Below are 25261 nucleotides of genomic sequence, written 5' to 3' on the forward strand. Positions count from 1 at the left end.
TCCCTCACCTTCGACTGTCCCCGCGCGCGCGCCGTGCGGCCTTGCCGGCCCGTCGCCAACTACACGTCGTACAGTTTTGTGCAATATCTTAGTGCATATATCAGAAGCTCGTCTACATTTCGGCCTTGAGGGCCTTAATTATATAAAAATCTTGTATTTTATGCGTGTGTACATGAAACGGCCTTCGCGTTTTCTAGCGCTTTTTTTTGTTATTTCACCGTCTGGTGAAGTTTTGTGTTTAGTACTCTTCTATGTCACGCACCTTTCACTTTTGCTCATTTTTTTAGCGTGTATCACACCACGTTATTAGGAAAAATCTTTGTTTTCGGAAACGAAGTCAATAAAGCGAAACCAATGATTTGTTGTGTTGGAAGTGGAACTTTTTTTATGTCCCGGCACATGCTGGTATAATATACGTATGGGCAAGACTGCGTGCGTGCCAACGCATAGCCCACGGCGCACCACGCGCCAGCTCGCAAGCAATGCCAGTGCGCGGCGTAGCGCGCGCATTGCTTGCGAGTTGGCGCGTGCTGCGCTGTAGCACGCGCGCCTGATAAAAAAAGAACTACGCGCCGCGTACAGGTAAAAACAAAAAAAAAGTAAGCGGCCCGAGCGGTCTGGGGGAAAGGGGAAAAGGAGCGGAGCGGGTCGGCATAATAAAAAAAAAGAAAGACGTTTGGGAGAGGAGGTGCCGCGCGGCTGCTGTTCTTGTTGCCATGACAACGTAAACAATCGTGTGCGCCGCCATTTTGCTTCTGCATCGCCCTGCTGTTAGGGCCGTAACTGAAGGGGACCTTGGCGCTAGCGTCGAAAGAGCGTCTGCTTGAAAATAGCCAATGGCAGCCATGCGGAGATTCACCCCTGTGCTCTGGCCGGGAACTGACAACGCCGGTACACCGGATGGTGTTAGTATTGCATGGAGAGCAGTATCAGTAGTGCACAGTATACTGAACCACGCATGCGCGACTCTAGCCTTTGCGCGACAAGCATGTCAACGTGTAAACAATGAGACGTGTTAATTTGTTTTTTCTGCCGTCGTCTCTGGCGTTCACAACTCCTCGCTTTCGATTACCGCCTTACGATCATCGTTATCGCTCTCCTGTCTCTTGAGGAAGCACTCGCAGTATCGCATATCCTTCCGACGTCACTAGTGAAACTGTTGTCGCTAGCCACCAAGACGATCCTGTCTTTTAGGATTGTACAGGACCATTCACACTTAGTTGGTGGGGCGCTGGGATAGTATTGGGGCGCTCGGATTGTTATGCATGTGTCTACAATAGCATTATTATCGAAGAAAATGTTAAATGCATGTGATTATTTATATTATTTTTATTACTGAAGTATATAAACACCACCACATTTTTCGACGTACATTGATGTCGCGGCCGCATTGTCCTTTTGGCAATCAGGGTAATCGACAAACATGGGCGCTTTATATATTTAAACACGAAAGCACTTCTGTGGACCAGTTCAGTGATGTGTGATGCGTGACCACCTCAGGTGCTGGACTGCGCTTTCAGTGCTGGTGCCCGTATATATATAATCTTTATGTTCCCACGACGTGTTCGTGCATGTGAAGCGCTTGTAGTTATATTATCCTTGCATTTCCATTCGTTGCTCTAACCCCGGGTAACGAATAATGGGCTCTGGGAGAGCATCTTGCATAACGAAGGCTACATTGCTACATCTAAAGTAATAATAAAAGAAAATACAGCGAACAAGGCTGGCAATTATCTTCTGATGCGGCGCAAGCCGTATCAGAAGATAATTCGGGCCTCGCCGAATCATTCGGGCCTCGCCGAATCATTCTTGGCTTACCGACACACTTTATAGGGGGACTGGCTGCAGAGTCTGACACAACGTCAACCCGACCGGGCGGTTTTATTAGCGTTCCACTTCAGAGGGAGGGAGCAGCAGAACCGAGAAGATCATGCGCCACACCAGCCTTGGTACGATAATCATCGACGCGTGATTACTTAAGCCAATTTTTCGTCTTATACGAACTTTATCTGAACGATATTAGCGTCATTACGCTCCCGCTTGGAGGCTGCACGGGGTGCTCTCACGCGGTGTTTTTTGTTATAGCGGACGAGCGTCTGTAGTGTAACGAACTTTTGAGGGGAACGCGTCCCGCTTGTATTTGGCTACAGATTAGATATAAAAATGAAAGGTGGCTTAGGCACGCGCAATAGATTTTATTGCATAGTTATCAGCCTATGGACTCTATCAGCCATAATATGGCAGGAGAGGTTACCTCGGGGTTCGCCGCAGACTTACGGATGCAATGGAAATTACCTCATCGCCTGACATGGCGGCGTAAACCGCGGATGCAAAAAAAAAAAGAAACAGAGCCCTCACAGCATCCTTGGTACCTATATGGACTCTCTTTTTACTTGCACATTAAGAGGAACAATTCTGTGAGTGTTGTTTGTAAGATTAGCATCAATAAACTGTGTTACAGAACGGACAGAAAAAGAATAGCATGCTGTAACCTCGTTGATATGACTTCGGCACTGGACGTGACAAGTGTCAGCGACTGTAGGAATAACAGATAAGTCAAAACATCAGCACGGTTCAAAAACTGCGAACGTTAAACATATTTTCTTATTGGAGCATGGATCACTTGTTCACGCGAAGCAGTAGCTTATCCAGCTCGTCGTGTAGGTCGAGCAGCTCCGTCCAGCGCTGCCACTCGCGTTCCGTGGCGAGTGCCACCTTGCGGTCCGCGTTCGCGAAGAGTGCGTCGCACGAAACGCCGAAGGGCAAGTCGCACAGGACGACGGCGTCCCAGCAGTAGCGCCTCAGCGTCGGCATGTCGGCCGTCGTCGCCACCAGAACCACCACCCATGCCAAGGCGACCTCGTCGGGGTCCTCGATGACCGTCACGGAGCCCTCTTCGCGCAGCCACTTATCCAGGTCGCGCATCGAGGTCGCCGTGTTAGTCAGGGCTAGCGTTCTGCCCTGGACGCAGTTGAGGACGGCGCAGCCCTTCAGGGGCGTCAGCGCCATCCGGCTCAGCAGCAGAAATTCCCGCAACTCGCTGCTTGGCGTGGCCGCGAAAGTCTTCAGGGCCTCGCCGTACGCCACGGAGATGCCCCACTCGTCCAGGGTCCTACCGACGTTCCGGACTTCGGGGCACTCCGAGTAGGACACGGCGTCCATGGCCCATTTCCAGTCGTCGTCGCCCGATCGCCAGTCAACCTCGAGGGGACACAGTTCTACCGCCACCTCCTTGGCGTAGGGCGCGGCGGGAGTGCCGAGGCGACAGGTCAGTCCCAGTGGCGTCCTCAGGCACCGCAGGTCCGATTCGAGACCTTCGAGGTTCCCGGCGCACAGACCGTCAGCGAGCGCTAGAAGCCGCGTAGAAGCGACTTCCGTGAGCTGCTGGAAACGAGACAGGATCTTGCGGTAGGCGTGGCCCGCGTCAAGGTAGCGCTCGAAGTCTCTGAGAACCAGGGCGTCGATGTCGGATGCCCGGAGCGCGCCATCCTTCAGCAGAGTCCAGAGGACGTCCGTCTCCAGGATGAGATACGCATCTCGGAAGTCCTCCCGGGACCAGGCCGTCGCGGAAGACACCACGCGGACTTGGAGAGGCAGGAAGAGTCTCAGGTAGTCGAGAAAGTCTCCGTCCTCGCAAATCTTCTCGCCGACAATGGCGGCGCGAGACGGCTTCAGAGACAGCAGGAACGTGACGCAGAGCTGACTTCGCGTTTCCGGAGCGCCGAGCGCCACGACGCAGTCTTGGACGCAGACGCGACTTGCCAGCTCCGCCTGGCGTGGGCTGGGCTCGATGAGGTCGTTCTCGCCTAGCGTGGGCTGGCAGCGCACCGGCTCTAGATATCTGTGGAGCTTCGTGAAGGCGTCGGCCGCTGTCGCCTGAGGAGTGTCGCCCTTTCCGGTCATGTTTAGAGGACCCCTCTTCGGCTGTGTTCGCGTCGACGAGAGGTATTGTTGGTTGAGGCAGAAATGAATGCCCGATTATCTTCACGAAGCCTTCGATCGGCGTGAGTGCGTGGCGGAGGAGAAAAACAAAAAGAATGTCAGCGCTAAACGCTCCACGAGCTGCGAGTGACACGTGGAACACGCGGAAAGGACGATGGCGCTAGGAGCGACTGCTAATGTAAAAAAAAAGTTACTTTACGCACCTCTTCAATTTGCGAACCCAAATGCGCTTTATTTCTAAATATTTTAACAGTAACTGATCTGATGCCTTCCAATTTTTTTCTTTAAGTCACAGCCACGGCGGCTACATTTCGATGGGGGCGAAATGCGAAAAACACCCGTGTACTTAGATTGAGGAGCACTTTAGAACCCCAGGTAACCCCATGTGGTCCAAATTATTCCGGAGCCCCTCACTACGGCGTGCCTCATAATCAGATCGTGGTTTTGGCAAGTAAAACTTAATACTATGTTATGGTAACTTGACAATTTATATTCAGTTATCAAACACTTGCATTTGCTTCGTGTTGTCGACAAATTCGACTTCGCCCTGCCATCTCCTAGCCGCCTGGTTAGCTGACACTACACCTAAAGCAGGTTTATGATGAACTTGATACCCAGCCGGACTGGTACCCCATTTTGGTGAGGTGCCTATCCTTACCACCCTTCTAAAGTGAAACCACATTTCTACCCACAGTATGAACGATGCCTTTTCTCTGAGAGGCTATCATTGTGCTCTCCATTCTCTGACTATGCACAACTGGTGAATATCGGGTTGTTGCTAGTGTAATAAATACCATGAAAGAAAAAAAAAAGCCTGGTTAGCTCAGATGGTAGAGCGGCTGCCCCGGAAAGGTGGTGGTCCTTGAGTTCGAGTCCCGGACCAGGACGAATTTTTCTACAACTCTGAGCCTTTCTTTCGAGGAACACGTATGGGTTTCTTTTGTAGCAATTGCTACGAACGGGTGGATGTCTGATTTTGCCTTTATTCATTTCTTCTCTCCACTTTGCGGTTTTCCGCAGAACTACTACGTCAAACAACTAATACCAACAAAAATGTCTATAAAACGTATATATACACGATTTGTATGTGTTTATCTTTTGCAGCATCGCCTCTGCCACTCCAAGCTGGAACGTAAGAGCCCTGTGCTGCAGAGTAAAAGCATAATTTGATTGGAGCTGTCGGTTTCGAAGAATGCTGTGCTCTACACTGATCAACAGTTTCGAATGACGGTTGTCTTGGGAGCTAGACAGATCCCTTATTCGACCCCAGCTGATCATTTCGTATCCACTTCTTGAGAAACTTCGTCTTGCTTGATCCTCTACGCTGGTCTCAATATCCTTATGGCTGGTAATTTAAACCAAACTGTAGCTTATTTCTCAACCGCAGAGGTAATCGTGGCTGCAACAAACCTCTCAGTATAATAATGGTACCTCATAGGACGGGAGTCCTTAGCACAAATTTGAATCACGTGGTTTCTCCGTTAATATCGCTCAATAAATTGAATCACGTGATTTCTCTATTACTATCACTCAACACACCTACCTCAAGCGTATTAAGCTTGCGCGTGTTAAATAAATGTAACGTAAAACTGTAAATTCGCCACGTTCCCAACAGGCTGTCGGGACGCGTGCTATGCACGCAGGAAAATTGCGCATGCGTTCAAGTGTTGCTGCAGTGCAGTCTTTTGCAACCTGTTTTCTTGCGTTCATCTCAGAGAAATACTTTCTCTGCAATGTGGCAGCTATACTTTGATGCGAAAGCGTCAAAAGGCTCATTGAGCGAAAAAGCCGGCGGCGTCTGTAACAGCGAAACGGCACCTAACGTCCCAATGGCTGCGACGCCACGCCACGAGCGTGCCACGTGACGCTGGCTCGCGCTTGCTGGCTCGGGCCTCGACGGAAAAGAGAGAGGGTGAAAGGGCACAGCTGGCTACCGGGTTAACGCGCCACGTGTAGCGTGAGGGGAGAGGGCATCGGCGCGACGCCACGTCGCTCTAGCCTTCGCAAGCCCGTGTTATCCGAGCGTTCCTCGGCCGCGCAAAATGTCGCCTGCGTTCTAACAGTGCCTACGGCCAAATAAAAACGCGTCAAGCGTCTCAATGCGCTCGCTTGCCCGCGAGTTCATAACTCGAAGGACCGCTCAGAGGCGTTCAATTGGACATTAATGGCAAAGGTGATAAGGATAAGACGTGCTCGTACAGGCCTGTTACAGTGACGTCGGTGGTATACAGAATGGTAATGCAAGCAATGAAAGCTGAACTGTCGAAGTGGGTGGAGAAAAATGATGCGCTGGGGGAGCTGCAGAACGGGTTCAAGCCAGGCAGGCCCTTAGAGGACAATATGTTTGTACTAACTCAGTGTACAGAGATTTCAGTAGCTCAGAATAGACCTTTATCGATGGCATTTCTCGATATTAAGGGAACCTGTGACAACGTAGACAGGTTATTGTTATGGGATATTCTTAAGCACGAAAGCATGAAGGACGATTTCGTGTAGCTGCTGAGGGAGATATATAGAGACAACCGAGTACAAGTTGTATGGGAAGGTCGAAAAGGTAATGAAGTGGTGGGAGCTCACCAAGTACTGAAGCAAGGATGTCCTCTGTCTCCATTGTTGTTCGCGCTTTATGTTAAGGGCATAGAAAGACGAATGGGAAACAGCGAATAAGGTTTTGATATTTCCTACAGCGTAATGGACAAATGGTGCAACAGAAGCTCTCTGGACTGGCGTACGCGGCCGACATAGTGCTACTAGCGGACAATAAAAGTGATTTACAGAAAATTGCAAACATCTGCGGAAACACGGCTACAAAACTAGGCCACGAGATTATCACTGAGAAATCGGGAATTATGATGTTTAATGAATAGACGAATTATTACGTGGCGTCGATTCATCAGCAAGTCATACCCATAGTCAAGCAATATAAATACCTCGGTGTATACATAAAAGAAAGAAAGACTCACGCACCCACCAAGAGAATCTGAAAATAAAGGGGATGCGGAATGCTGCTATAATGAAACACAGAACACCTTGGGGCCACAATAAATATGAGGTGGTGCGTGGAATCTGGAAAGGAGTAATGATACGAGCGCTAACGTTCGAAAATGCCATGCTATGCTTGAAATGGGATATCTTGTGGGGTTGGAACTTAATCAAAGATTGGTAGGACGGTTGGCTTTGGTAGCCCATGGTAAAACCACCAATGAGCCAGCGAAGGGTGACTTCGGTTGTACCTATATTTAAGCCAGAGAAGCACAGAGCAAAATTATTTCTGAAGAAAGACCCAGAAACATGGATGAAAATAAATGCGCAGCTAAAGCCCGCAAGTATCTGTACTTGACAAGAGTGGACACAGAATGGAGGAAGAAGTCAAGAAAGTTGGCAACCAAGTACAGGGTAATTTAACCTACAGATAGACAACGTGGAGTCATCAGAAAGAAAATGACAGAAACAGAGACAGTTAATTGGATGCAAAGAATGGAAACAAAAAGGACCATTGATATGTACAAAAATGAGAAGAAAGAAATTAGAAGGGAAAATCTGTACGATAACACAAAGGGCAGAGCCTTGATATTTGAGGCTCGAGCCGGTCGCCTAGGGATTAAAACATACCGAAGCAAATATTCGGAACAAGATGAGGCATGGTCTATGCTGCAGCAAAGATTCGGAGACCACATAGCCCATCCTAATACAGCGAGAACCGTATGTAACGCACACCTTCCAGAAGCGCTTGAGTTTAAAGTGGACGGAAGCGTCAATCGCTCAGCAGTTGAGACAAGCAAGAGACATTCAGTGGTAAAGAACGTAGGGGAGATATTGATTCGACCGAATATAGCTGGAGGTACAAGGTAGATTTTGAAGGAAAATAAAGGAAGATTAAGATGTATACAAAAATGCTAGGTAGAAAACACGTATAGCATACTTGATTAAATCAAGCAGGCTAGGCGACCATTTGTCCCTGCCACGTTTAAAAGGGGACGCCACTAGATCATCATCATCATACTTTGGTATTCACAGCTCGTAAAAGGTGCTTACGTGTCCTCGGATTTTGTTTTACAGGCAAGCTGTTAGCCTCTAGCTTGTCGGAATTTTTCGTGTCCGTCAGCAAAAAAAAAAAATAAGGAAAAAGTGCATATCTCCTTTCGAATCAGGCATAAACCCACAGCTCAGTATTGATTTCAATAATGAAAAGCACGAAACAAGCGTCAAAACCGCATGATGGATGATAAGGCGCTTGAAAACAAGGCGAGGCACGTTCTCTAACCGACTGGGAGGCAGCCCTTAAAAGCGGCGACCTCTCAGAGTAACTACGGGCTGTCCAGATGGCCTGCGACAGAGCGGAGGACCACGATCTTCCGACTCCGACGTGGGTGTGGCCCGCGACGGCTACGGGGACTCCCTGAAAAGGGTGGTACCCTAACGCGGTTCCTCAGGACGATTAATAAAGTTCTCTCTCTCTCTCTCTCTTTGCCTGCCTGCCTGCCTGCCTGCCTGCCTGCCTGCCTGCCTGCCTGCCTGCCTGCCTGCCTGCCTGCCTGCCTGCCTGCCTGCCTGCCTGCCTGCCTGCCTGCCTGCCTGCCTGCCTGCCTGCCTGCCTGCCTGCCTGCCTGCCTGCCTGCCTGCCTGCCTGCCTGCCTGCCTGCCTGCCTGCCTGCCTGCCTGCCTGCCTGCCTGCCTGCCTGCCTGCCTGCCTGCCTGCCTGCCTGCCTGCCTGCCTGCCTGCCTGCCTGCCTGCCTGCCTGCCTGCCTGCCTGCCTGCCTGCCTGCCTGCCTGCCTGCCTGCCTGCCTGCCTGCCTGCCTGCCTGCCTGCCTGCCTGCCTGCCTGCCTGCCTGCCTGCCTGCCTGCCTGCCTGCCTGCCTGCCTGCCTGCCTGCCTGCCTGCCTGCCTGCCTGCCTGCCTGCCTGCCTGCCTGCCTGCCTGCCTGCCTGCCTGCCTGCCTGCCTGCCTGCCTGCCTGCCTGCCTGCCTGCCTGCCTGCCTGCCTGCCTGCCTGCCTGCCTGCCTGCCTGCCTGCCTGCCTGCCTGCCTGCCTGCCTGCCTGCCTGCCTGCCTGCCTGCCTGCCTGCCTGCCTGCCTGCCTGCCTGCCTGCCTGCCTGCCTGCCTGCCTGCCTGCCTGCCTGCCTGCCTGCCTGCCTGCCTGCCTGCCTGCCTGCCTGCCTGCCTGCCTGCCTGCCTGCCTGCCTGCCTGCCTGCCTGCCTGCCTGCCTGCCTGCCTGCCTGCCTGCCTGCCTGCCTGCCTGCCTGCCTGCCTGCCTGCCTGCCTGCCTGCCTGCCTGCCTGCCTGCCTGCCTGCCTGCCTGCCTGCCTGCCTGCCTGCCTGCCTGCCTGCCTGCCTGCCTGCCTGCCTGCCTGCCTGCCTGCCTGCCTGCCTGCCTGCCTGCCTGCCTGCCTGCCTGCCTGCCTGCCTGCCTGCCTGCCTGCCTGCCTGCCTGCCTGCCTGCCTGCCTGCCTGCCTGCCTGCCTGCCTGCCTGCCTGCCTGCCTGCCTGCCTGCCTGCCTGCCTGCCTGCCTGCCTGCCTGCCTGCCTGCCTGCCTGCCTGCCTGCCTGCCTGCCTGCCTGCCTGCCTGCCTGCCTGCCTGCCTGCCTGCCTGCCTGCCTGCCTGCCTGCCTGCCTGCCTGCCTGCCTGCCTGCCTGCCTGCCTGCCTGCCTGCCTGCCTGCCTGCCTGCCTGCCTGCCTGCCTGCCTGCCTGCCTGCCTGCCTGCCTGCCTGCCTGCCTGCCTGCCTGCCTGCCTGCCTGCCTGCCTGCCTGCCTGCCTGCCTGCCTGCCTGCCTGCCTGCCTGCCTGCCTGCCTGCCTGCCTGCCTGCCTGCCTGCCTGCCTGCCTGCCTGCCTGCCTGCCTGCCTGCCTGCCTGCCTGCCTGCCTGCCTGCCTGCCTGCCTGCCTGCCTGCCTGCCTGCCTGCCTGCCTGCCTGCCTGCCTGCCTGCCTGCCTGCCTGCCTGCCTGCCTGCCTGCCTGCCTGCCTGCCTGCCTGCCTGCCTGCCTGCCTGCCTGCCTGCCTGCCTGCCTGCCTGCCTGCCTGCCTGCCTGCCTGCCTGCCTGCCTGCCTGCCTGCCTGCCTGCCTGCCTGCCTGCCTGCCTGCCTGCCTGCCTGCCTGCCTGCCTGCCTGCCTGCCTGCCTGCCTGCCTGCCTGCCTGCCTGCCTGCCTGCCTGCCTGCCTGCCTGCCTGCCTGCCTGCCTGCCTGCCTGCCTGCCTGCCTGCCTGCCTGCCTGCCTGCCTGCCTGCCTGCCTGCCTGCCTGCCTGCCTGCCTGCCTGCCTGCCTGCCTGCCTGCCTGCCTGCCTGCCTGCCTGCCTGCCTGCCTGCCTGCCTGCCTGCCTGCCTGCCTGCCTGCCTGCCTGCCTGCCTGCCTGCCTGCCTGCCTGCCTGCCTGCCTGCCTGCCTGCCTGCCTGCCTGCCTGCCTGCCTGCCTGCCTGCCTGCCTGCCTGCCTGCCTGCCTGCCTGCCTGCCTGCCTGCCTGCCTGCCTGCCTGCCTGCCTGCCTGCCTGCCTGCCTGCCTGCCTGCCTGCCTGCCTGCCTGCCTGCCTGCCTGCCTGCCTGCCTGCCTGCCTGCCTGCCTGCCTGCCTGCCTGCCTGCCTGCCTGCCTGCCTGCCTGCCTGCCTGCCTGCCTGCCTGCCTGCCTGCCTGCCTGCCTGCCTGCCTGCCTGCCTGCCTGCCTGCCTGCCTGCCTGCCTGCCTGCCTGCCTGCCTGCCTGCCTGCCTGCCTGCCTGCCTGCCTGCCTGCCTGCCTGCCTGCCTGCCTGCCTGCCTGCCTGCCTGCCTGCCTGCCTGCCTGCCTGCCTGCCTGCCTGCCTGCCTGCCTGCCTGCCTGCCTGCCTGCCTGCCTGCCTGCCTGCCTGCCTGCCTGCCTGCCTGCCTGCCTGCCTGCCTGCCTGCCTGCCTGCCTGCCTGCCTGCCTGCCTGCCTGCCTGCCTGCCTGCCTGCCTGCCTGCCTGCCTGCCTGCCTGCCTGCCTGCCTGCCTGCCTGCCTGCCTGCCTGCCTGCCTGCCTGCCTGCCTGCCTGCCTGCCTGCCTGCCTGCCTGCCTGCCTGCCTGCCTGCCTGCCTGCCTGCCTGCCTGCCTGCCTGCCTGCCTGCCTGCCTGCCTGCCTGCCTGCCTGCCTGCCTGCCTGCCTGCCTGCCTGCCTGCCTGCCTGCCTGCCTGCCTGCCTGCCTGCCTGCCTGCCTGCCTGCCTGCCTGCCTGCCTGCCTGCCTGCCTGCCTGCCTGCCTGCCTGCCTGCCTGCCTGCCTGCCTGCCTGCCTGCCTGCCTGCCTGCCTGCCTGCCTGCCTGCCTGCCTGCCTGCCTGCCTGCCTGCCTGCCTGCCTGCCTGCCTGCCTGCCTGCCTGCCTGCCTGCCTGCCTGCCTGCCTGCCTGCCTGCCTGCCTGCCTGCCTGCCTGCCTGCCTGCCTGCCTGCCTGCCTGCCTGCCTGCCTGCCTGCCTGCCTGCCTGCCTGCCTGCCTGCCTGCCTGCCTGCCTGCCTGCCTGCCTGCCTGCCTGCCTGCCTGCCTGCCTGCCTGCCTGCCTGCCTGCCTGCCTGCCTGCCTGCCTGCCTGCCTGCCTGCCTGCCTGCCTGCCTGCCTGCCTGCCTGCCTGCCTGCCTGCCTGCCTGCCTGCCTGCCTGCCTGCCTGCCTGCCTGCCTGCCTGCCTGCCTGCCTGCCTGCCTGCCTGCCTGCCTGCCTGCCTGCCTGCCTGCCTGCCTGCCTGCCTGCCTGCCTGCCTGCCTGCCTGCCTGCCTGCCTGCCTGCCTGCCTGCCTGCCTGCCTGCCTGCCTGCCTGCCTGCCTGCCTGCCTGCCTGCCTGCCTGCCTGCCTGCCTGCCTGCCTGCCTGCCTGCCTGCCTGCCTGCCTGCCTGCCTGCCTGCCTGCCTGCCTGCCTGCCTGCCTGCCTGCCTGCCTGCCTGCCTGCCTGCCTGCCTGCCTGCCTGCCTGCCTGCCTGCCTGCCTGCCTGCCTGCCTGCCTGCCTGCCTGCCTGCCTGCCTGCCTGCCTGCCTGCCTGCCTGCCTGCCTGCCTGCCTGCCTGCCTGCCTGCCTGCCTGCCTGCCTGCCTGCCTGCCTGCCTGCCTGCCTGCCTGCCTGCCTGCCTGCCTGCCTGCCTGCCTGCCTGCCTGCCTGCCTGCCTGCCTGCCTGCCTGCCTGCCTGCCTGCCTGCCTGCCTGCCTGCCTGCCTGCCTGCCTGCCTGCCTGCCTGCCTGCCTGCCTGCCTGCCTGCCTGCCTGCCTGCCTGCCTGCCTGCCTGCCTGCCTGCCTGCCTGCCTGCCTGCCTGCCTGCCTGCCTGCCTGCCTGCCTGCCTGCCTGCCTGCCTGCCTGCCTGCCTGCCTGCCTGCCTGCCTGCCTGCCTGCCTGCCTGCCTGCCTGCCTGCCTGCCTGCCTGCCTGCCTGCCTGCCTGCCTGCCTGCCTGCCTGCCTGCCTGCCTGCCTGCCTGCCTGCCTGCCTGCCTGCCTGCCTGCCTGCCTGCCTGCCTGCCTGCCTGCCTGCCTGCCTGCCTGCCTGCCTGCCTGCCTGCCTGCCTGCCTGCCTGCCTGCCTGCCTGCCTGCCTGCCTGCCTGCCTGCCTGCCTGCCTGCCTGCCTGCCTGCCTGCCTGCCTGCCTGCCTGCCTGCCTGCCTGCCTGCCTGCCTGCCTGCCTGCCTGCCTGCCTGCCTGCCTGCCTGCCTGCCTGCCTGCCTGCCTGCCTGCCTGCCTGCCTGCCTGCCTGCCTGCCTGCCTGCCTGCCTGCCTGCCTGCCTGCCTGCCTGCCTGCCTGCCTGCCTGCCTGCCTGCCTGCCTGCCTGCCTGCCTGCCTGCCTGCCTGCCTGCCTGCCTGCCTGCCTGCCTGCCTGCCTGCCTGCCTGCCTGCCTGCCTGCCTGCCTGCCTGCCTGCCTGCCTGCCTGCCTGCCTGCCTGCCTGCCTGCCTGCCTGCCTGCCTGCCTGCCTGCCTGCCTGCCTGCCTGCCTGCCTGCCTGCCTGCCTGCCTGCCTGCCTGCCTGCCTGCCTGCCTGCCTGCCTGCCTGCCTGCCTGCCTGCCTGCCTGCCTGCCTGCCTGCCTGCCTGCCTGCCTGCCTGCCTGCCTGCCTGCCTGCCTGCCTGCCTGCCTGCCTGCCTGCCTGCCTGCCTGCCTGCCTGCCTGCCTGCCTGCCTGCCTGCCTGCCTGCCTGCCTGCCTGCCTGCCTGCCTGCCTGCCTGCCTGCCTGCCTGCCTGCCTGCCTGCCTGCCTGCCTGCCTGCCTGCCTGCCTGCCTGCCTGCCTGCCTGCCTGCCTGCCTGCCTGCCTGCCTGCCTGCCTGCCTGCCTGCCTGCCTGCCTGCCTGCCTGCCTGCCTGCCTGCCTGCCTGCCTGCCTGCCTGCCTGCCTGCCTGCCTGCCTGCCTGCCTGCCTGCCTGCCTGCCTGCCTGCCTGCCTGCCTGCCTGCCTGCCTGCCTGCCTGCCTGCCTGCCTGCCTGCCTGCCTGCCTGCCTGCCTGCCTGCCTGCCTGCCTGCCTGCCTGCCTGCCTGCCTGCCTGCCTGCCTGCCTGCCTGCCTGCCTGCCTGCCTGCCTGCCTGCCTGCCTGCCTGCCTGCCTGCCTGCCTGCCTGCCTGCCTGCCTGCCTGCCTGCCTGCCTGCCTGCCTGCCTGCCTGCCTGCCTGCCTGCCTGCCTGCCTGCCTGCCTGCCTGCCTGCCTGCCTGCCTGCCTGCCTGCCTGCCTGCCTGCCTGCCTGCCTGCCTGCCTGCCTGCCTGCCTGCCTGCCTGCCTGCCTGCCTGCCTGCCTGCCTGCCTGCCTGCCTGCCTGCCTGCCTGCCTGCCTGCCTGCCTGCCTGCCTGCCTGCCTGCCTGCCTGCCTGCCTGCCTGCCTGCCTGCCTGCCTGCCTGCCTGCCTGCCTGCCTGCCTGCCTGCCTGCCTGCCTGCCTGCCTGCCTGCCTGCCTGCCTGCCTGCCTGCCTGCCTGCCTGCCTGCCTGCCTGCCTGCCTGCCTGCCTGCCTGCCTGCCTGCCTGCCTGCCTGCCTGCCTGCCTGCCTGCCTGCCTGCCTGCCTGCCTGCCTGCCTGCCTGCCTGCCTGCCTGCCTGCCTGCCTGCCTGCCTGCCTGCCTGCCTGCCTGCCTGCCTGCCTGCCTGCCTGCCTGCCTGCCTGCCTGCCTGCCTGCCTGCCTGCCTGCCTGCCTGCCTGCCTGCCTGCCTGCCTGCCTGCCTGCCTGCCTGCCTGCCTGCCTGCCTGCCTGCCTGCCTGCCTGCCTGCCTGTCTGTCTGTCTGTCTGTCTGTCTGTCTGTCTGTCTGTCTGTCTGTCTGTCTGTCTGTCTGTCTGTCTGTCTGTCTGTCTGTCTGTCTGTCTGTCTGTCTGTCTGTCTGTCTGTCTGTCTGTCTGTCTGTCTGTCTGTCTGTCTGTCTGTCTGTCTGTCTGTCTGTCTGTCTGTCTGTCTGTCTGTCTGTCTGTCTGTCTGTCTGTCTGTCTGTCTGTCTGTCTGTCTGTCTGTCTGTCTGTCTGTCTGTCTGTCTGTCTGTCTGTCTGTCTGTCTGTCTGTCTGTCTGTCTGTCTGTCTGTCTGTCTGTCTGTCTGTCTGTCTGTCTGTCTGTCTGTCTGTCTGGTCCTTCTCCCCGCGTGTGCTTCTCGGTAAAGATTACGGTTGCATAAGCTGCTCCTATGAGAAAGGCACAATAGCAGCATACGAACCAGTGAGCGACGTCACCAAACTTCATATGTGAAAGGGAGACCTGCCTAGCAACTCATTCAGTTATTGCAAAACAGCTATGGAAAGGCCACGCAATGTTAAGACTCCAGAAGAGCAGCGTGAATACGATGAGCGTCGAAGAGTGCAAAATTGTAATGCTCAACAACGGTGTCGGGCTAAGACTAGACAGAACAATAAAACAATTCATATCCCCACAGACGGCATTTGAGTGGTTTTCTAACAGCTTCGCTGGCCATCCACTTTCGCGGGGTCTAGATGGTGGATCAATTCTTTTGGGGCTCACAACAGTTTCGACGGGAAATCGGGGCGCAGGCTCCTTCCTCTTTTAGGCGCATGATCCCTGAAGGAAGCCGAACGCCAGGCTGGAGTCAACACCACCTAGATACTAAAATCTAGCTGGTGTTGCTGGAGTACGCTTGTGCCCATACGAACCCGTGGGTGTCCGGCGGCAGTTCCAATCGAATACATGACCTCTGGCAGTCGAGGCGGGTGCTCTACTACAACTAGGTCACGGCTGTGGCGGCTACACTATTGAAACCAATTCATTGCCCTGCTGACGTGTATCATGCTTGCTTACTTTCTTTTTGAATTTACATTTTAACGCGATAGGGTTAAGGGCCCCGTGCCGCATAAAATCCGGCGTCGGCATCCGGTGTCGGCGTCCGGTGTCGCCTGTGGGTGTCGGCGTCCCATGAAGGAAAATTGCCCTCTGTAGTTAGGTATATGTATATGCCACGCCTTGCTATGTGACATGCGGTATATGCGGGTTATATTGCCACACCATTCTGTAACTAAAGTTTTTTTTTATTTATTTATTTATTTATTTATCATACCCTCAAGGTACGGTTGTACATTGCAGAGGGGAGGGGCAAAGTAAGTAAATACAGAGGCAATCACAAAATAAGGAGGGAAGGCAAACAACATGGCAAAAAACATCGTATAAAAAACAAGAATGGTAAATAGAAACTTGTGAGCGTGGCAAAAATACATGGCGGAACAAAATAAAGAAAGGAAAGAACATACGATATAAAAATACAAGCAATAATGTAAAACAATGGCATAAAAGCAGTTATTATACAGAACAAGCAAACGCAACAATTATTTATAACATGAAGCTTTGAAGTGTGCTTTTAAAGTTATTGGTGTCAATAATGCTTGTAAGTAATGCGGGTAAATTATTCCAATCTTTGCTCGTTTGGGGAAGAAATGAGTATGAAAAGCCGACGGTGTTGCAGTGCGGAATGTTTACCTTTTGGCGGTGGTCTATGCGAGATGAAATGTATGGTGGGGGTTGGACAAAGATAGAGCGTAAATATGTGTTATGGTAGTAGATTTTATGGAAAAGACATATGCGAGATAGTTTTCTACGGGTTGATAACAGCGGGAGGTGAAGGAGAGCTTTCATGTTAGTGACACTCGCAGTTCTTTGGTAGTTGGTGAGAATGAAACGGGCTGATCGATTTTGTATTGCCTCTAGAGAGTCTATGAGGGTGTCATAACCGGGGTCCCATACTGATGACGCGTACTCTAGTTGTGGGCGAATGTAAGTTGTGTACAATAAGAGTTTTAGTGATGATGGTGCTTGAGAAAATTTTCGACGAAAGTATCCCAGCGTGCGAGTGGCCTTAGATGTTATGTGATCAATGTGAGTTTTCCAGGATAGATTGCTGGCAATGTGAACCCCCAAGTATCGATATGACGTTACACATTCTAGTGGGATGTTATTTAGCGTATAGGTGGGGCAGATGACGTTAGTACGAGAAATCCTCATAGTCTTACACTTTCTAATGTTTAATTCCATGCGCCATGCACGACACCACTCATTTATGTTATTGAGATCCTCCTGAATTAGTCTCATACGTTGCCGTTCATACTTGCTCATACGTTGCCGTTCATTCTTGGCAAAGTTATTTATCGGAATTTTGAGTATGATAGCCCACAAAGAAACGTCGATCATGAAATAAAATACCGGCAGCGCATGGCTTTTATGTTAAATTTTCTCAGACTGAAATATTAAAAGGGCGAAACAATAACAGAAACCTGAAAATGACGTAATGTTCTTGGCGCAGCTGGGCACAATGCCCAGGATCGGCCCACGCATGTGGCCGCGTTTCTAACAGAAAGCTCGGTTTTTTGCATGGCGTTCGCCGGCAAGGCTTCCGAGCAAACATTACGGTTACATAAGCTGCAGTTGTCGGGAACCGTGAGAGGCAGCCAGGGATCTTTGAATGGTATCGCGTTCCACTCTTAAAAGGCCAAGCTTAAGCGTCCACAAAATTTTTTTTTTGTCGCTCTCACATTTTCTACGTTATAGATGACAACGTCGATCGTAACCGTTGACTTAGCTTGTTGATGGCGACGACCCTGACAAACAACAGCAACAAAGACAACAATTATCTCCCTTGTGGCTAGTGTACCGTGCCTCACGAAACCAATATCAGCAACACTACGTCACACCAGGCAGTGAAAGACATACACTAGCGGAGACTTTAGTGGGGCATACAACTGGCTAGTCCTGCGGCATAAACTTACAGTTGAACATGTCGCTATGACCGGGCTAAGGCTTGTACCTCCTAAGACGGCTCCTTAACAACATCCAAAACATATACGCTTGTCTCTTAACAAAATTTGACAATAAAACTTATACTTTGATGAAAACACGTCTGGTCGAAGATGGTAATGACATAACTGCGTAGACAACACGGGCACCGAAAACAAAAAAAATGGCAGTGGCTTAGTTCGGCTGTGCCAGAATATACGTAGCGAAAGCTAAGGCATACCATGGTTAGCTTTGGTTAATTTTGATTCCAAGTCCAGGTTAGTCTGGTTGTCTAGCTATGTTGCGGCGTTTAGCCAGTCGTTCGTCTGTTTCCTGGGCGATTTGTTTCCTCTTCATCTCGTTCCGATGACGATTCCAGGCCTCCTCCTGCTTATCAGAGTTGCCCCCGTCCATACCGCCGCCTCAACTGTGGTTGCGGCGCATGCGAGCTCTCCTTTTCAATACTCCTACGTGTTATCAGGCATGCGACGCAGCTGGCGAAGCGAGCGGAGGCGGGCGCAACGACGAGGAACGCGGTGTGACGTCATACCAAACGGCGGCGGCGGAAAGGCGCGACGCTGCGCAGCGGCGGAACACCTGTGGCTCGGTGCTACTAGTGGCGCATGCGCAGTAGTGACTAGGGAGCGAGAGAGAGAGAGAGAGAAATATCCGCGGCGAGGCGCGCGTTGTGACGTAATGTGCCTCCTCGGAGCACCGCCACGGCGAAATCGCAAGTTCGCGGCGAGTAAAGCTTTCGCTTTAAAATGCGACTTTATGAGAAACAAGCAATGTTTCGGCTCCGATGTCTTGCTTTTAAACGTTTACTTCTACGGTGGGTTACCTTATTTATTACACAACTATTACATGAAACACGAGAGCAACCTGGAAGACACACGCTACGAAAAAATCGGGAAAAGCACCCCGAACACCTATCGACGCCAGAATAAGTTATAATGTGGAATGCTTTTAATGTTTCAATGACACAGCTGCCGTGTGCAGAATCGAGGTCACTTGCGTACTCGTGCCAGTTCCAGGCACATTTTTTTTATTTACAAGACCGTGGCACCAACAAGGGTCCTGAACAGAATCCACACACTGCCACTGCATTGTGGCCCGACAGCCCACCGCTAAGACACTCGCAGGCAGTCTGCTAAGCTGCTGGCGTTCGTGAACTTGTCACGCATGAAATCGCGCAACATCTTCAGCGTTTCGACGCGCATGAAGTCGCCAGCTCGAATGCGCAGCGGAGGGTACGCGCTGTCAGCCACGTCATAGTCTACGTCATAGACTGCGATGCCGAATGAAATGTTGGGATACGCCTCCCTCGCCCTGCACACCTTTAATGAGGCAGGTGTCACTGGGGTATCAAGACATGGCATCTTCATACGATTCTATAAAGGATCACGGCATCGTGAATAAATAGAGACCCTGCTAGCTCCAGCGTGATAAAGTTTGCAGATCGGATGCGGATGCCTGAACAAGAAACAATCACATCTAAAGACTTGCACTTCGTCAAGGCGACGTACAGCAGGGATTGGGACGGCTTCGGCTTTCCCACCGGTGACTTCGGTTTGAAAGGCTGTGTATAACACGTGTGTGCGCAACAGGTAGCCTCACTATGACCCATCTTATACTCTAAAGATCTGCTTGGACTGGTGAATATGCTTTGGAGACTCTCTACGTGCAATTTTTCGTAGTAAAACAGCTTCTCTACAAGCGCACTCTTAGAAAATAAGGAAGAGAACGCTGGAGACTCCTTTTTTGGTATTGTAACCGTTGGTCGTTTATTTATCTCCATTTTCTACACTCTTAAAAAAGTTTGCACCCTTTGGGGCTTATGTTTTCTCACAACGATAATCGTAATCTGCGTTGCTTGCGTTTCCTTTCTTCAAAACTGCGCGCTACTTTCCTGTCGAGAATGCTAAGTCACGCCGAAAAAGCGCAGGCCGTCCCTGACCTGGAAGTACCGGGCGCACAGCGTTAAAGAAAGGAAGTGCGGGAGAGATAGACGACGATTATTGTTGTGGGAAAAAATAAGCACCAAAGGGCGCAAACTTGTTTTTAAGAGCGTAGTGTTGTCGTACAACCCAAACAGAGTACTTTCGATCACTCTGTTTGGACGCAAGCAGATTGAAAGTATGCTCCATTTAAGGTGTACATTGACTCTCGACAACGTCGTATTTAATTACAAATTGCAAGCGGTTATGTTCTGCCCCAAAAGACGAGTCGCCAGTGTTCGCGTTGCTCTTAAAAGTGCCACGTAACGGGACAAATAGAGAGTTTCAGTTGTTTGAATTTCGCGGCTAAGCCGGCAGCGGCGGTGTGATGTCAGGAATTTTAGAGACACACGTAGCCAGCCCCTTAAGCGTTATGGACGAGCCTACTTCGCCAACGCGATACTGATTAACGGCTTCGGACGAGCTCAGATCAACCAAAGCAAAGCTCGCAGGTGGCAATACTTGCGTTTTCAAAGTGAGTCGGGCGAAAGAACCGCGTTCGCTTAGTTTCCATTGACTTAGTTTCTTAGTTCACTTAGTTTCCTTTTACTGCATACGTGGCTGCAGTGTTATAGCACTCGAAAGTGGTGCTTACTGCTCTCTTTGTTTTTTGCTACATAGGTGGAAACTCTCCTTCGGTGTAGTAAGGCCGCGTTGATTCGGTCCTTGTACTATACTACATAAACGGCAGCACTTTGTCAGCGTTTAAATACCACGTTTTCGAAATATCGCTCGCTGAAGGTTTGATTTTTAAGCAGGGAAAACTAAAGAATCTTCTTTTTTTCATACTGCACCGTTTGAGTCAATGACAAATGCATATATATTGCTTAGTTTGCGCGCGTAAATAAAGTTTTCACGTGCTAATTATGAAATAACATGACTGAAAACGCTTTCGAAGTGCACGTGTTTTGGAAAAAGAAGAGCTTGAGCATATGCCATAAAAAGGAAACAATGCAAGGTAACTTACAGACAGACTATTACAACACTATGGGGGTTTAGAAGAACATCATGCTGTTTTAATAAATTACGATAACGGAATAGCGAAATGACGATCGACTCTTGCCAAAAGATGAGGCTCAAGTCAGAAAGGAAGCAAAATTTGAAGAAAAAAACGCGTCGTGCCACCGCTCTCAAGCTTCCGCACCAACTCACTTGTGACATCGTGGGCTTTGACAGGGCGTACCTAATTATTTATCATTGAAGAAGGACTAAACTGCATTTTAATTTTTCCAAATACACTAAACTCAGTAAATTTTCAATGCCGCCACCAACGCCGCCATAGTCAGCGAAGACCGTAATGCCGTTTGCTAAGGAAACTTGGCTTTAATTGGTTTCCGCAGTACCCCAGTGGAGGTCGTTCTGCGATGCCACCAGAGGGACTTCATGCACTGTGATTGTTCAGTCACCATGGGAATGATGGGTAGTACATAGATTTGTCTGACGATCGTGTTTGTGGCTTCAGACGTATACTTGTGGCTTCGTTTACTGCGTTTTATCTGCCTTTATTGGCCTAAATTTCAAAGCTGTCCTCTTTTTTCTAATCGCACAAGGCACTAAGGCTCTGCGAATATGCATAATGGCTACTAATTTCTGCGGTTCCACTTGTCGAGGTAGCCCCATCGAAACGCGCCAAGCATCTCAATGCACTGTGTATATCGCCGAACACCCGCTAGTCGACACATGCGCCGTGGCGTGATGGTTTCAATATCAGGCTTCTGTACTGGAGGTCCCAATTGAACTTCTGCAGTCGGATAATTTTAATTGTTTATTAATGTATTTATATAACGCAGTGCACTGTATCAAGTGATCAGTTTGCAAAGTCACGCAGCCGTTTAAAGCCTGAAGCACGAAATTTAGGCAAGGCCATGAACTAACCATCATTCGAATGCTGACTGTGAACAGCACTGCTTGCAGCTCCCGTAGACACTAGGGCCACAGTTCCTCCTAGTAAATGTATGAAATGCTATGACACAGAGTTTACGTGGCTGGGGTCCTTGGTCTCCGGCTCTGTCTGCCTGGCGCGGTGTTGTCTGATACTCTTTCGCACAATGATATCAAGAGAAAATCCTTTGCCCTCCATTGATATATTTTCCATAATACCTCGTCTAAAAATACTCCAGAACAATCATCCTAGGAAAGGGAGGCGTACAGTTTATTACAGTTTAAACTCGCAAACTGTTAGCGCGCACGTTGTCGTCACTTCATTAGCGGCACGTCGGTACTCTCCTCGTTTACCTAACCCTAAAGCCCGGCGAACGCACTTACGTTTTATAAAGACGTCTTATTATGTAGTAAAGCACGCTTATGTTTAATAAAACGTGTTGTTACGTATGAATAAAGAAACCAAAAAAAAATTAGATGCTGTTTTCGCGAAAGTTCTTGCACTTTGAGAGGCGGAACCGCAGTCGCCAAATGCATCTTTACGTCCGAGAAACATTTCTATGGATGGTGACGATGTATCATTCTAGTAGCATCCCCGTTAACTGAAACAAGGCACAGCGTTCCATAGTCACGAAGTATGCTTGAGCTAATGGAGTTTTACTATGTCTATTGCAGTGCAGCACTTCGCCTATGTCTGCTTTATTTTAGAACTATAGCCACGTCTGCAACAGCAACGACTTCATCACCTCCTAGCCTTTTGGTGCGAAAGCGTCAAATGGACCATTGAGCGAAAAAGCCGGCGGCGCCTGTAGCAGCGAAACGGCACCAAGATTCCCATTGGATGCGACGCCTACGTCACGAGCGCGCCTCGACGGAGCAGAACGGGCGAAAGCGAACACCTGCAGTAGCGCGCAGGTGTTGCGTGAGAAGAGAGGGCTTCTCCGCCACGCGTCGCCGTGTCGGTGGTATGCGGCGTTGACACCGCCCGCTGCTGCTGCTGCTGCTTGCTGGCCCGAGCAGCACGTACCGCTATGGTACATTACTCGCAGCGGAAAACTCGATGGCCCGCACAGCGGCGTTAAGTACGACATTAACGCTTTGGCATTCCCAACTCATAAAGAAGTGCTCAGGTGCCCTCGAATTTTTTTTTTGTTTTCCTTCCATAATCTAAACGACTTTAGTTTATCCACTGCTGATCAGCTAACGCTTTCATCAGCTTTGAACGGCAACGCTTCTAAAAGGCGGGCGTTTCCTACGCTTTTGGCTGCGTGCTTATCTTGGCATTCCATTACAGCGTCCTGAGCAGCCTTCGGATATGTTCTACACGAAACCGCCTGGCTCACCTTGTTGAGAATATTTGCTATCGTATGGTTTTGTCCACAGACTGCCAAATACGGCTTAAAATAGCAAAATTAGCGTTTGTGACATCGCAGAAATTCTCTTTTCTGATTTCTTCCATGGCGCCATTGTAAAAATCTATAAATTTTCTTGTTTCCATCCTTTGCAATCAATTTGTCGTCTCTATTTCTCTTACTTTCGTTAGGTGACTCCTGGTTGTCTAAGGCAGTAGCTGCGTTTGTAAGATTGTAGGAATGGTAAGAAGCTCTACAATGACCATCAACTAACTGACCTCTGAGAATATCCCAGTGGCTGCTTACCTTTTCTTTTAGTGTTCCGTCAGTCTCAAATGTAGCCGAGCGTTCCTTAGCAGTGTTGACCGTCATCACGGCTGCCTCACGGCTCAGATCACGGAAATCTGCGTCGTAAGAGCCTCCGCAAAGCTGCGATTAGAAGTTGCAGTGCCGAAGAGAAGCTACTTTTACTAAACGTCCAAGTTTTCTGACCACACAGTTACATCAATTTGCAAAAGGGCGTCTGTTTTGAGCATCTGGAATGAGCAAACGTTGAACACGCAAGGTTTGCGAATAATAGTGTTTATTGAAGATTTTGAATTTCAATGTCGGCTTCAGAAAGGATCGACATAGTCAAATGCAAAGTACGCAACATCGTTTTACTCCCCGTTTGATACATTGATGGATTTAGTTTACGAATTTTGGATATTGCGTTCATTGGCGTAGCTTGAACTGCAAAGTATATACGACCGTTATTTTTCATCCTCGCCAGATATTGTAAAGAAAAGGTTAAATGCAGATCCCACGGTCTCTGGCGGTTGTTGTTATGATTATTATTAACAATGAGGACAACGAAGTGCGCAAGAACCCAATAGTTGCTGGGTCCCAAGCGCATGTTTCAGAGCATCTTCGATAGGGGACTGCAACCCTAGGACAAATAGCCAGATTTTCAGTTGTCCTCACGTGCACACAACACAAAACATATACATAATCAATCAACCAATCAATCAATCAATCAATAAATCAATCAATAAATCAATCAATCAATCAATCAATCTTTTTGTTTATTACACTGAGCTGATCTGGTCTGTCTGTCCGTAAAGCAGGCAGCATCACAGTGCCATCGCTTGTCCTGAGTTTGTGCTTGCTCAGCCTAGGACTGCCACTATGACCTCGCACTAATTCAGTGCCACGCCATGAAGACAGCGTGATTGCGGCTTGATCACGACACCTACTACGTGCGCGCGATGGTGAGGCACTCATGTGACTCGTGTGAGTGTGCTAAAGACAGCGATGGTTGCGCTCTCCGGCAGATCAATATCGGTTTCAAGACGACTTTTGCCGGAATTTATTTACGCTGCAGAAATTACCAGCGTCAACATCTGTCATGTCTAGACAGAAGTCATAAACTGCCCGGATAACGGTTTTCAGGTCTTGCATTGGAGTCAACCATGTCGCTCATTCGAATGAGAACGTTAATCAGCCTAATTTGCATAATAACTCGTCAGATTGCTGCGTCGAATCATTTTAAGTGCGTTTCTCTCCAATAACGCAATTCCAAAAAATCACTTTGTAGTCGCATCTTGACAATGTTTCAGAAATTTCATGCGCGTTGTTTGAACAATGGTGAATATATACATGACATTGCTATCACATTGTTATAATAAAGACCACACCGCGCCGCATGTCATAGAACGTTGGAACAACCAACGTCACCACCAGAGTGGAGAGGACTGTGTAACATCGCGTCGTCGCAGCCGGTAATTGTGCATTTGTTCTCTTCGTTGTCTTCTGTAAAAGCACATACTGGAACACTATGCTCCGAGTTCTTGCTGCGCCGCACATTCAGAAAGTTCGACCATAGACCGATCAACCACAGCAGGTGCAAAGTGGTTTGGTAATTAAATAAGAATCCCACTCAGAACCTAACCTAACCTAACCTAACCTAACTTGCATAATACACACTCATATGGTGTATCGTGAGAAGGGGGTTGCAACTGTGTCACTCAGCTTACCGTGGCTGGGGGTGCGTCGCTGTCGCCGGAGACATTCTGGCACTCTTGGTAGGCCTCGTAAGCCAGAGGTCCATCGCCTGGCTTTGCCGGCTTGTAAAGGCGGGCTTGCATAGTGAATGAGATGGCCAACATTCATTTGGGCTAGATGATCTATACTTGAATTAGGAAGGAAGAGCGCCAACTGAAACGATCACAAGTGGGGAGAACGACACAGGACAAGCGCCATCCTGTGTCATTCTCCCACTTGCGATCGTCTTAGTTGGCGATGTTCCTTCCTAATTCAAATGAGATGGCCATTGGTAGGGAGATGTTGTTTTTGACTTCCCATTCCAGGTGGTAGGTACTTCACGTCCATCTAGATTCCGGAAAGAGTACAGAGCGCTACGTCAGGTGATGAAGGAAATCAACCACGAATTCATGCGTGTAAATACTATTCAGAACGTGCACACTCGAAGACGAGGGCATTATTTTATTGATTTTTATAGCCCGTCATCCCACGTGTTAGAAGCTTTGTTCTAGGAAGCATTCATGCGCATGGCTGCTCTCTAAAGAGTGGGGTTATGAGGATGACCTATACGTTTGCGAGGAATCCTAGCGTCCGCCATGGAAGCTCACAGCGAATACGTCCTTGCTCCTTTAGCAGCCCGCCTTATGATCGAGGCAGACAGCGCGTATTTTTTTTTGTTTTTTTATAGAGATGGAACGACCATTGCAGTCATCTTCAATAACATATTACAAGACCCCTGATTGGACAAAGGCCTTGCTGTCGACATCTTCACTTAAGCGCTATTCACCATGAAGGAAACCTACATGCCTGCTGATTACCTGATTTATTTACAGTTACGTCTAAACTTCCGCCGCCTTCGCCTGCATGCAGTTGTCTTACAGATTTAGCAACCA

General features: G+C 53.5%; 1 protein-coding gene across 1 annotated transcript; it reads right to left on the reverse strand.

Annotated features, from left to right (window-relative positions):
• Positions 1–2364: 2364 nt before the first annotated feature.
• Positions 2365–4070, reverse strand: LOC142589815 (uncharacterized). Its single transcript, XM_075701393.1, has one exon. It carries the CDS (start codon positions 3901–3903, stop codon positions 2620–2622), a length of 1284 nt encoding a protein of 427 aa, XP_075557508.1. The 5' UTR covers positions 3904–4070; the 3' UTR covers positions 2365–2619.
• Between the last annotated feature and the right edge of the window lie 21191 nt (positions 4071–25261).

This window comes from Dermacentor variabilis, chromosome 8, assembly GCF_050947875.1.
Source record: "Dermacentor variabilis isolate Ectoservices chromosome 8, ASM5094787v1, whole genome shotgun sequence".
Taxonomy (NCBI): Eukaryota; Metazoa; Arthropoda; class Arachnida; order Ixodida; family Ixodidae; genus Dermacentor; species Dermacentor variabilis.

Bases quoted from the DNA above. Each gene is read 5' to 3' on its own strand.
- LOC142589815 (XM_075701393.1), bottom strand. From the start codon at position 3,903: ATGACCGGAAAGGGCGACACTCCTCAGGCGACAGCGGCCGACGCCTTC.